Raw genomic sequence first — 12154 nt, 5'->3', positions numbered from 1 at the left:
TGCTTAGCTCTAAAATCCATGAGCCGTGGAGCTGGGAAAATCCCCTGAGTGGGGCCACACCTGCCCAACATCCAGAACATTTAGCACCCCTGCCCCATACCTCTTTTTGGCCCAAATTGTCCATATGCTGAACTTGATCTGAAATACCCAGATGGTTTGGGCCAATGGGTGTTTAGGCCTCACTGAACCGGTTAATGAATCCGCATCAACCCACGCTCGGTCGCAAACACAGACAAGGCGGCCCACATGCTGGGATTTCCTACCAAAACACATATGCATCGGAACACATCCTGGGTCACAGGAAAAATAATTTTTCCAGACAAAAGCATCTTTCCCCTAGGCCTGGACACTCCTCTCGGCAGGCCGGAGCTGCCTCCAAGCAAAGCAAGAAGCAAGTGAGGGAGGAGGGGTCTCAACCTCTTTCTACTCAGGATTCAGTCAGTTCCACAAAACTGGACATCAGAGGGGCTCCCCACGGCCCCGGCGGGTACGTCAAGGGTGGACGGTCAGCAGTCACCAGTCCCCAGGGAAATAAGGGACAAGCCTGTCAAGACACTGGACTCGGTGGACACTGAGGAACCCACTGTCTGTGTTCTTCCCTCCTACAGATTTCCAACTTCCTTGTCCCAAAGAAGCAGCTCTGATGTTGTTTACCAACTTTCTCATTAGAGAAGCAGCATGGCCTAGTGGATCGAGCACAGGCCTGTAAGTCAGAAAGACCTGGGTTCTAATCCCGGCTCGGCCATTTGTCTGCTGTGTGACCTTGGGAAAGTCATTTCACTTCTCTGTGCCTCAGTTCTCTCATCTGTAAAATGGAGATTAAGACTATGAGCTCTACGTGGGACAGGGACTGTGCCCAAACTGATTATCAACCTCAGTGCTTAGAACAGTGTTTGGTACATTGTAAGCGCTTAACAAATACCACAGTTATTATTATTATTCTTAGAGAAGCTGCCTCAGTGGTGTTTCCTTCTGTAGACCTCCAACTCCCTCAGCCCAGAGGAGCGGCCCCACCAGTATTTCTCACTTTGCAGTCCTCAGGGTGAAAGCCTTTCTGGGGCTATGAAAGAGAGGAATGTAGGAATGGAAATTTTCCCCTAATAAAGGGTCCCTGCTGCCTTTTGGCCTCAAACCATGCCTTGAATGCCAGGCACTGCCCAGCTCCTCATGGATGGTAGGGGGAGAAGGGGGTTTCACCAATAGTGACAAGCAGAATGGTGTAGTGGATAGAGCCCGGACCTGAGAGTCAGAAGGTCTTGGGTTCAAATCCCAGCTCCGACACTTGTCTGCTGTGTGACCTTGGCCAACTCAATTCACTTCTATCGGTCTCAGTTCTCTCCTCTGTAAAATGGGGATTGAGATTTTGAGTCCCACGCGGGACAGAGACTGTGTCCAACTCAATTTGCTTGTATCCACCCCAGCGTTTAGTAAAGTACCTGGCACATAGTAAATGCTTAATAAATACCATCATTATTATTATCATTATTACAGTAGGGGTTCTGCAAGGTCCCCTTCTGAGGGGAGGCAGCGGCAGGGTGTCCACTTAGGGCTTCAGAATGGGGACATCCTGCTTTAAAATGCATCCACCCCAGAGTTTGACCAGAACAGCCATGATCACACATCCCACCAACGCCCTCATTTCCCTCTCGCCAAACTCCCCTTCCAGTTCTGTGCAGCCTCCCGGCCTTCTGTGGCATCCTGGGAAGGGGGCTCAAACCCAGACCTAGCTGCCAGGAAGAGGAAGAAGAGGAGGAGGAGGAGACTGATAAGAAAAAAGGGAGGGGGGGAGGAAGGGAAAGAAGGGAGGGAGCAGGAGGAAGAGGAGCAGGAGAGGGAAAAGGGAAAGAAGAGGAGGAGGAAAGGAAGGAGGAGGGAAGGAAAGGAGGAAGAGGAGGAGGAGAAGGAAGGGAAGGAGAAGGAAGGGAAGGAGGACGAAGAGGAGAGGACAAGAGGAAGAGGAGACTATGGTAGCATTGTGCCCCACAGCCGCTGCGATCTTGTCCCGGGCTGACCAAACCGGTGCCCACCCAAACACTACCCAACCCCGCCCCCACCAGCTCCCAAGGCTTTGGAGAGGAGGCGTCCCCCAGCCTGCTCCAGCTCTCCTATCCTGTGGCAGCCCCTCACCCACCCCTTCCTCCGCTCCCCACCCCGAGCCCGTCTCCTCCGCTGCCAAAGTCAAAAAGGGACACCTGGCTCTCCGCGGCTCAGCCTGGCCCCAGGCCCCCCACTAGCCACCGGGCCCCAGGCCTTGTCCTTCCACTCCCGGCCAGAGTCCGGTCCCGTGGCCAGGAGGGCATGGGGTGAGATTTGGGGGATGGGGGAGGGCGGGCCTAACCTTTGTGCTTCCCCTTTTTCTCCTTCTTGGTGCCGCCAGTCTGATTGCCGGCCGCCCCGGCCCCGGCTACCGCCGCCGCCGCCTTGGCTCTCTTGGCCGACTTGGGCGCTGGGGGCTCCACTCCCACCTTTATGTCTTCCTGCTCAGCCTCCTGCACTGCTCAGCACAGAGACAGGGCCAAGCCAGACAGCGGGGAGCACAGACAAGACAGAGACCGCATCCGCACCAACACGGAGAGACGGAAAGGGGGAGAGAGAGAGAGGGGAGAGAGACAGAGAGGAGAGCAGTGAGAACTGGGTAGGGCCCCAGGGCAGCAGCAAGCTCAGCAGCATCCAGGGGCTCATCTCCCCCTCAACCCCCTTGCCAGTTAAGACCCCAGCCCCCACCCAAAACGAGAAGTGCTGACCTCTACCATCCCACAGTAGCAGCACAGCAGGACTTGATTCTATTTAGTTGCCATTGTTTTTACGAGATGTTCTTCCCCTTGACTCTATTTATTGCCATTGTTCTTGTCTGTCCGTCTCCCCCCGATTAGACTGTAAGCCCGTCAAACGGCAGGGACTGTCTCTATCTGTTGCCGACTTGTTCATTCCAAGCGCTTAGTACAGTGCTCTGCACATGGTAAGTGCTCAATAAATACTATTGAATGAATGGACTTTAGGTCGCAGAATCCTTTAGTTCTTCCTTCAATCTCCTCCTACTCCTCCTTCGTAGTAGAAATAGCATTTATTCATCACCCTCTTAGTTGGGTGCAATGTACTAGGTACTTAGTAAGACTAATGAAGTGATGTGTAAGCTCCTTGAGGGCAAGGATTGTGTCCACTAATTCTACTGGACATCTGCTCACCCTTCAGCCCATACTGAAGGCCTCAGTGCTCAGATGCAAAGGGCCCAATATGTGTGCCTCCATTCAGCTCACAGGTGGACCCCGATGTGTGCATATCCTCAGGCATGTACACACTGTCTATGAAATATACCCCAGCCGAGGAAGAAAAACACACACACACAAACACAAAAACACATACCTTTCAGGCAGTCTGCTTAAATGGGACGGGTCTCATTTGACAAAACCTTGACAAGCACCTCTCTGAACTCCAACAGTAGGACTCAAAGACTTTTTGACCTCCCTCCTTGCTCAACATCTGGTACCTCAGGAATCAGTCTGAGCAGGTTCTCTGGGCTCAGAGTGGCTGCATTTCCCCAGGGCCATCCTGGGCCTTGTGGAAGCTTCTGCTCCTTCCTTCAGGGCCCCTCTTTTATGCCCGGGGTTCCCCAGCCGCCCTCAGCTAGATCACCCTTCCAAGGCTCCTGGGACTTGGGATGCATCGGTTTGAGGGAGCACTGGAGCCATCCCCTTTGCTCACACCTGCCCACTCTCCAGATAAACCAGGTGTGAACTTCAAATTCCCTATGTGAAGGGGCAGCACCTGAAAGGCTGGGAGCTGATGTGATTCCCTCCTGCTCACTGAACAGCGGAGAGGCTGATGGAACCAGGGGTTCCTTCCCCGACGGCCCTCCCTGCCCCTCTTCCTGACCTCCCCTCCATCCACCTGGGAAACCAGCCTGGAATCCCAGGGGACGCTCTCGGCTTCGGTGTTGTTCCCGCTTCCCAGTCTCCCGCCATCTGCCCGGGGTCCCACCCTGGGGACGCAGAGGGCTCCAGGGGGAATTGAGGCTCCAGCACTGAAAAGAAGACCAAAGGGGGGACTCCTCACCGTGGCAGACGGCGCCGCTGTTACTGTTGAGGTAGGACTCCACCAGGGGGGCTTGCTCCTCCGACTGCTTGGCCCGGCGGGCTCTGGCCCTGCTGTCTGCGTTGGACTGAACCATGAGGGGTTCCTGGCGCTTCTTCTTCTGCTTCTGCTCGAGTAATGCCCGCTGCCAAGGGAGAAGTAAGAAAGGCCGCTTCAGGGGTGGGCGGGGGCGGCGGCCCATCGTGAGCTAGGCCCCGGCTGACCCTCTAATCCCCCACCCAAACACCGTGGGCCTGTCCCATTCAAATGGCTGCACCACAGTTGGCCCGGCCCCAATCTGGGGACGGGAGGGGGTCTCTGGGCCGCAGGAGTGGGCTGCAGGGATCTCCCAGCCTCTCACCTGCCCCTCCCCAGCCAGGAACCCAAATCAGCCCCCTGACACTCACCTGCCGGTCGAGTTTCTGCTGCCGCAGGTTGCTGCTCTCATCGTCTAAGACACTGCGAAGGCAAGGGGATCCGTTAGAAATGTCGAGGCCGGGAGAGTTAACCAAGGACAGATGTCATTGGGGGCCAGCTCGGTGCCAGCCTACAGACCTGGGAACAGCCCAGAGGGGCAAGCCCCGCCGGGTAAGGGGGAGACACGGACGAGTGTTGGCCCCGAGGAACCTCGGAAGAACTCGGCCTGGGCTTTCCCAGATGCTCTTGGGTGGCAATGACCAAAAAAGCCCCAATTAGGAGACTGTAAGACTGAACGGCCCTGCAACAAGGCGAGAAAATGGCAGCACAGAAGGAAGTCTAGGAGAAATGAGAACCAGGGTGGCCTAGTGGAAAGAGTCAGTCAGTGAGTTGATTTATTTATCGAGCGCTTACTGGATGCAGAACAGTGTACTAAGCGTTTGAGAGAGTACAATATAACAATATAACGGACCCACTCCATGCCCACAGCGAGTTTACAGACTAAAGAGCACGCATCTGGGAATCAGAGAACCTGGGTTCTAATCCCAGCTTGGCCACTTGCCTGCTGTGTGACCTTGGGCAAGTCACTTCACTTGTCTGGGCCACTGTTTCCTCATCTATAAAATGGGGAGTAAATCCTACTCTCTCCTACTTAGACTATGTGCCCCTTGTGGGACAAAGGACTGTGTCCAACTTGACGATCTTGTATCTACACCAGAGCTTAGAACAGTGTTTGGCACACAGTAAGCTCTTAACGAATACCATTTAAAAAAATGATCCCCCTGCCTCTGACCATTTGACCACAGCTCAGCCCACCCTCTAAACCCTTCTAATCCCACCTCCTCTAGGCAGCTTTCCCTGAATAGCTTGCCTCCTCCCGAGGTAACATCCTCAACTCCCCTCTCAGAACTTCCATGCCTCCTTCACACCTAGGTCCTCTCACCCCACCCAAATCACTGCTGCAGGGACTGACTGATGTAGCATTTCCTACTACTGAAGCATTTCCTTATCTTGGAATGATAATCATGCCATTTATTAAGTGCTTACTACTTGGCTACGCGTTGAGGTAGATGTAAGACAACCAAATTGGGCCAAACCTTGGACCCCACATAGGGCTCACAGTGCAAGAGGGAGGACTGTGAGCAGTTTTTTGTTTTGTTTTGTTTTGTTCTGTTTTGCTTTGCTGTCTGTCTCCCCCGTTTAGACTGACAGCCCATCGTTGGGCAGGGATTGTCTCTATCTGTTGTTGAATTGTATATTCCAAGAGCTTACTACAGTGCTCTGCACACAGTAAGCATTCAATATATACCATTGAATGAATATCAGTGTGGCCTAGTGGAAAGAGCACGGGCCTGGGAGTCAGAAGCCCTGGGTTCTAATCCCAGCTCCGCCACATACCTGCTGTGTGATCTTGCAAATTTCTCTCAATAAATACCATTGACTGATTGAGCATCTGTGCCTCAGTTCCCCCACCTGCAAAATGGAGATTCAATACCTGTTTCTTCCATGCTCCCCACTTACATTGTGAGCCCCCTGGGGGACCTAATTATCCTACATCTACCCCATTGCTTATCACTGTTTTATAGAGGAGGAAATGGAGGGCCAGAGAGGTTAAGTGGCTTGCCCAGGGTCATACAGGAGGTCTGGGATTAGGACGAACCTAGGTCTCCTGAATCCCTCTCAGGGTCACACCTGGAGAATTTCCAGTACTCTACCAGTCTTGGTTATGGGAGGGAGAGTCAAGCAGAGGCCTACCCATTCCATTCCTAGCTTGGCCAGTGACTACAAGTCAAAACTCAACCATGCTGGGCAGCAGCGGCATGGGAGAGAGTCAATGGCTGAGACTCGAGTCTACTGCGTGGAAGGAGGAAATGGTAAATCACTTCCGTGTTTTAACTAAGAAATCTCTATGGATCCACTACTAGAACGATTGCAGATGGAGAACCGGGGCCTGAGCTAGCCAAGGGAGACTAGTTCCCGCTGCTTCCTCTGGCCGACGTGAGCTAGCCTGCCCATCCGGATGGGCAACTTGCAGAGATATACAGGAGAAACTCAGTTAAATGGGGATTAAGAGTGTGAGTTCCATGTGGGACAGGGACTGCATCAAACCAGATTAACTTGTATCTACCCCGATGCTTAGAAGAGTGCTTGGCGCATAGTAAGTGCTTAACAAGGACTTATTAACAAGGAATAATAATAATATTGGGAAAAAAGTCCAGTTGGTGGCCTGTTTGCTTTCCCCAGCCCAGCGCTGTCTCCGGCTTTATATCCTGTTGAGCTGGAAGGAGGCCGAAGACTCATGAACAGTCACTGATGGGTGTCTGGGGGATGTTTGTTATATGTAATTACAAGGCGGTGGGGGTGGTGTGTGTGTGTGTGTGTGTGTTGTGTGTGTGTGCACGTGTCGCGGGTGGGGAAGATTGAGGGAGCTGAGTCAGCAGGCTGTCAGAAGCCACAGATAAAGAAGAATGAAGCATATGGGGAAGCAGATTGATCCACGTTTTCCCCAGACAACGTTAATAACGTCATCAAGCTGGAAGAGCCATGTGGGAGACAGAGACTCCAAAAAGGAACCACAGGCCCAAAGCGGGTTTAGCATTCTCCGCGTGCTGGGCTGATTCAGAATAATCCAAAGCGGAGCAAGGAGGCCCCAGGGAACCCCAGAATTGGGGTGACTGGAGAGCAGAAGGGAGGCAACATCTAAAGCCTTACAGCACAGCCAATCGCTACGACTGCCAATCTGGGACCCGGTTGACGTCAGTCAATACATCGGCGGCCCCACTGGTCCAGAACCTCTATCAGGGACCGTGGCGATCGGAGAAACCCTTTGGCCTGGGAGGATGTGGGAGGAAGGCCAAACTATCAGAGACCCCTCTTCTGGAATGTGGTGAGCTTCCCCAATCGACACAGCCTTCTGGGGTCCTGCAGGGGTAGCCCAATTGACCGAGTACCTCCTTCCCGGATTGGTCCTGGGCTCTTGACACCGAAACATTACCTGAGTTGATACGCCGACATTAGGCTTATGGCGATTTCACTCCTATGTCAGGTTCCCTGCTGTCCTGAGCCAGATGAGCTGATGGGCAGGCGGGAGAGAGGGCTACTGGCTGGCCAAAACACACCCAGCGCAGCCTCTGCATCAAGCCTCTCTGCCCTCAGCAATACCGCTTCCCCTCCCCTCCGCCGCCGCCCCCAAAGCCTGGCCTTTGAAGTCAGAGCAGGAGAGCCAGAGAAGGTCAAGAACTGATCTGTTAAATGAAAACATCTGCACAAACCAAGGCCGACATCTCTGTGGCTCCTCCAATAACAGAGGAGCTCTTAAATGCCACTCATTTGGTTGAGAGGAGCTCTGGGCCCAGAAGGACAGCTCAGGAGTTGGAATTATGGAGTTAAGTGAGCTTGGCAGGGAGAGAAGAGCAGGCCACACCCCCTGGCTTTCTGAGAATTTGGACATATGGAGCTTGAGTCAGTCCAGACCTAAGCCACCTCAGCAGGACGGTGTTAGACCTGCTGTGGACGCTGTCTCTCCTCCCCTTGCCTCCATCTTGCCCTTCTCTTTTTCCTCCTTTCAGTAATTTATTCTGTGTCTATCTCCCCTGTTAAGTTGTCAGCTCCTGGGCATGAAGCACATCTTTTCCTTCTATGGGACACTAGCAATCAATCAATAGTATTTATTTAATCAATCAGTTGTACTTATTGAGTGCTTACAATGTGCAGAGCATTGTAAGAAGCACTTGGGAGAGTACAACACAACAATATAACACACTATTCCCTGCCCACAATGAGCTTACTGCTTATTAAAATAATAATGACGATGGTATTTGTTAAGCGCTTACTATGTGCCAGGCACTGGTCTAAGCACTGGGGTGGATACAAGCAAATTGAGTTGGGTTCAATCCCTGTCCCATGTGGGGTTCAAAGTCTCAATCCTCATTTTACAGATGAAAGAACTGAGGCACAGAGATGTAAAGTGACTTACCCAAGGTCACACAGCAGACAAGTGGTGGAGCTGGGATTAGAACCCATGACCTTCTGACTCACAGGCCTGTGCTCTATCCATTTCATCATGCTGCTTCTCAATAATAATTGTGGTATTTTTAAGTGCTTACTGTGTACTAGACATTGTACTAAATGCTGGGGTGGATACACGAAAATCAGATTGGACAAAGTCCCTGTCCCACATTGGCCTCACAGTCTCAATCCCCAATATAACAGATGAGGTAGCTGAGGACCAGACAAGTGAAGTGACTTGCCCAAGGTCACATAGAAGACAAATGGCAGAGTCGGGAATAGAATCCATAATAATAATGTTGGTATTTGTTAAGTGCTTACTATGTGCAGAGCACTGTTCTAAGCGCTGGGGTAGATACAGGGTAATCAGGTTGTCCCACGTGAGGCTGACAGTTAATCCCTATTGTACAGATGAAGTAACTGAGGCACAGTGAAGTGAAGTGACTTGCCCACAGTCACACAGCTGACAAGTGGCAGAACTGGGAGTCAAATTCATGACCTCTGACTCCAAAGCCCAGGCTCTTTCCACTGAGCCACGCAGACTCCCAGGCCGGTGCTCTATCCACTACGCCATGCTGCCTGATCTAATTATGTGCAAAGTACAATATGTGCAGAGCTTATTATGTGCAGAGTACTGTACTAAACCACTGGGAGAGTACACTGCAACAGAATAACAATCCCATAATGAGCTAACAATCTAGAAGGGGACACAGACATTGCTCCTCCTCCTCTCTTCCCATCCCCTCAGCACTGTACTCATCCGCTCAACTATATATATTTTCATTACCCTATTTATTTTGTTAATGAAATGTACATCGCCTTGATTCTATTTAGTTGCCATTGTTTTTACGAGATGTTCTTCCCCTCGACTCTATTGCCATCGTTCTTGTCTGTCCGTCTCCCCTGATTAGACTATAAGTCCGTCAAACGGCAGGGACCGTCTCTATCTGTTGCCGACTTGTTCATTCCAAGCGCTTAGTACAGTGCTCTGCACATAGTAAGCGCTCAATAAATACTATTGAATATAATGAAATTATAATAATAATAATGTTGGCATTTGTTAAGCACTTACTCTGTGCAGGGCACTGTTCTAAGCGCAGGGGTAAATACAGGGCAATCAGATTGTCCCACATGAGGCTCACAGTCATCCCCATTTTACAGATGCGGGAACTGAGGCCCAGAGAAGTTAAGTGACTTGCCAACAGTCACCCAGCTATAAATTATCTATAACTTATAAGTGAAATATATATATAGAAGTGCTAGCAGGTTGAGGGTGAGGCTAATAACTTGATTTTATATACTGCTTTCATTCCCCACGCGTTTTCAACTTTCTTTTCTCCTTTCTGTCCTCACAACATCCCTGTGAGGTAGGGAAAGGGAGCTATTATTATCCCCATTTTACAGATGAGGGAACTGAGGCCCAGAGAGGTAAGGTGATTTGCCCAAGGATACTCAGCCGGCTGGTGGTAGAGCTGTGGGTAGAACCTTTGACTTCCTCCCCATAACCCATTCTCTAGCCATTACATCCCACTGCCTCGTGGCTTGCTGGAAAGGGCACGGGCTTGGGAGTCAGAGGAGTGGGTTCTAACCCCAGCTCCTGTCACTTCTCTGCTATGTGACCTCGGGCAAGCCACTTAACTTCTCTGTGCCTTAGTTATCTCATCTGTAAAATGGGGATTAAAACTGTGAGCCCCACATGGGACAACCTGATTACCTTGTCTCCACCGCAATGCTTATAACAGTGCTTGGCACACAGTAAATGCTTAACAAATACCATATTTATTATCATTTCAGTGCTGTACATGGATCGGGCCCTCTCGCGAACACCTACCAATCAGTTAATCAATCAACCATATTTATTGAGCACTTACTGTGTGCAGAGCACTATACTGAGCATACAGTATACATTCAGGGAGAATACAATGTAACAGAGTCGATGGACAAGTTTCCTGCCCTGAAGGAGCTTACAGTTTAGAGGGGGAGACAGACATTAAAATAAATTACTGATTTGGATTTAAGTGGGGTGGAATAAATGAAGGGTACAAATCCAAATTCATGAATGTTGCAGAAGGGAGAAAGAGAAAGAGAAATGAGGGCTTAGTTGGGAAAGGTCACTTGGTGATGACTGATTGATTACTGTCCCTGAAGCAGACTAATCTGTACGCTCATCATGGGCAGGAATCGTGTCTCTCAATTCTACTGAATTGACTACTACTACTACTGAAGTCACAACTTCTCTGCGCCTCAGTTACCTCATCTGTAAAATGGGGATTAAGACTGAGAGCCCCACGTGGGACAACCTGATTACCTGGAATTTCCCCCAGTGCTTAGAACAGTGCTTGGCACAAAGTAAGCGCATAACAAATACAAGAATTATCATCATTACTACTACTGTACCTTTCTGGGTGCTTAGTACCATGGTTAGCACACAATAAACGCTTAATAAATCCCACTGATTGACAGTAGGGAGATTCTCTCCCGTCTTTTGAGCAGACAGCAGAGAGTTTCTTGGTGGTCATGTCTGTCCTCCCACACACCTCCCAACCTCTATCCTGCGGAAGCCCTGGCTTTCCACTGCAAAGCTGAACAGATGGCATCTGGCTTGCCTTCCTGTCCTGGGAAATGCACAATATCTGGAAATCTCTGCTCAGCCCCAGTCCCCCCACTTGGGAGAAACGGGAAGGTCTCTCCTTCTTTTGTGTCAATCCTCCAAGAAGGGATGACACTTCTGCCATTAATGCATAATCACCTTGGGTTTTGATGTTTAATTCCCCCTTTTGAGTTGCAGGGGAAGATATGAATGTCAAACCTTTTGCTGTAATTGACATTTAATTCCTACCATTTATTTAATAGGTGCAGATGAAATGTCAAAACTCCAAATAATTAGGCACAGGAGTGAAAAACCCAACCAGCCAGTGGCTCTCTCTCAATGCCCCAGCCCAACTCTCCCTCTTCATAGCCAACAATTACTCTTCCCCTCCTTCAAAGCCTCATTGAAGCCACACCTCCTCCAAGAGATCTGCCCTGAATAAGCCCTCTTTTTCTCTTCTCCCACTTTCTTCTGTACCACCTTGACTTGTTTCTTCCTTTATTCATCCTCTCCCAGCCCCACAGCACTCATGTCCATTTCTGTAATTTTATTTATTTATATCAATGCCTACCTCCCCCTCTAGACTGTAAGATTGTTGTGGGCAGGGATCAAGTCTACCAACTCCGTCGTACTTTCCCAAATGCTTAGTACAATGCTCTGCTTATAGGAAGCACTCAATAAATACAACTGACTGACTGAACCGGACCTACCAATAATGGCATTTGTTAAGTGCTTACTATATGTCAAAAAGTGCTCCAAGCTCTGAAGTAGATACAGGCTAATCAGGTTGGATAGAGTCTCTGCCCCACATGGGGCTCACAGTCTGAATCTTCATTTTACAGATGAGGTAACTGAGGCACAAGGAAGGGAAGTGACTTGCCCAAGGTCACCCAGGAGACAAGTGGAAGAGCCGGGATTAGAATCCAAGTCCTCTGACCCCCAGGTGCGTGCTCTATCATTCATTCAATAGTATTTATTGAGCACTTACTATGTGCAGAGCACTGTACTAAGCGCTTGGAACATACAATTTGGCAACAGATAGAGACAATCCCTGCCCAATGCCGAGCT

At 50.3% G+C, this 12154-nt stretch overlaps 1 protein-coding gene across 6 annotated transcripts in view; it reads right to left on the bottom strand.

The window, feature by feature from the left end:
• TUB (TUB bipartite transcription factor) overlaps positions 1 to 12154 on the bottom strand; it is a 108201-nt gene that overhangs the window by 20735 nt on the left and 75312 nt on the right. For 3 of the 6 annotated variants that reach the window (XM_029060636.2, XM_029060635.2, XM_029060637.2), the window contains exons 2-4: positions 4479 to 4530; positions 4054 to 4216; positions 2339 to 2494 (exon numbers count right to left, since the gene is read on the bottom strand). In XM_029060636.2, the coding sequence (XP_028916469.1) occupies positions 2339 to 2494; positions 4054 to 4216; positions 4479 to 4530 (371 nt within the window). The remainder of the gene's footprint in view (positions 1 to 2338; positions 2495 to 4053; positions 4217 to 4478; positions 4531 to 12154) is intronic. The other 3 variants (XM_029060638.2, XM_029060640.2, XM_029060639.2) reach the window with 1 other exon arrangement.

Source organism: Ornithorhynchus anatinus, chromosome 3, assembly GCF_004115215.2.
Source record: "Ornithorhynchus anatinus isolate Pmale09 chromosome 3, mOrnAna1.pri.v4, whole genome shotgun sequence".
Classification (NCBI taxonomy): domain Eukaryota; kingdom Metazoa; phylum Chordata; class Mammalia; order Monotremata; family Ornithorhynchidae; genus Ornithorhynchus; species Ornithorhynchus anatinus.
This window is presented reverse-complemented; position numbering and strand designations above follow the sequence as displayed.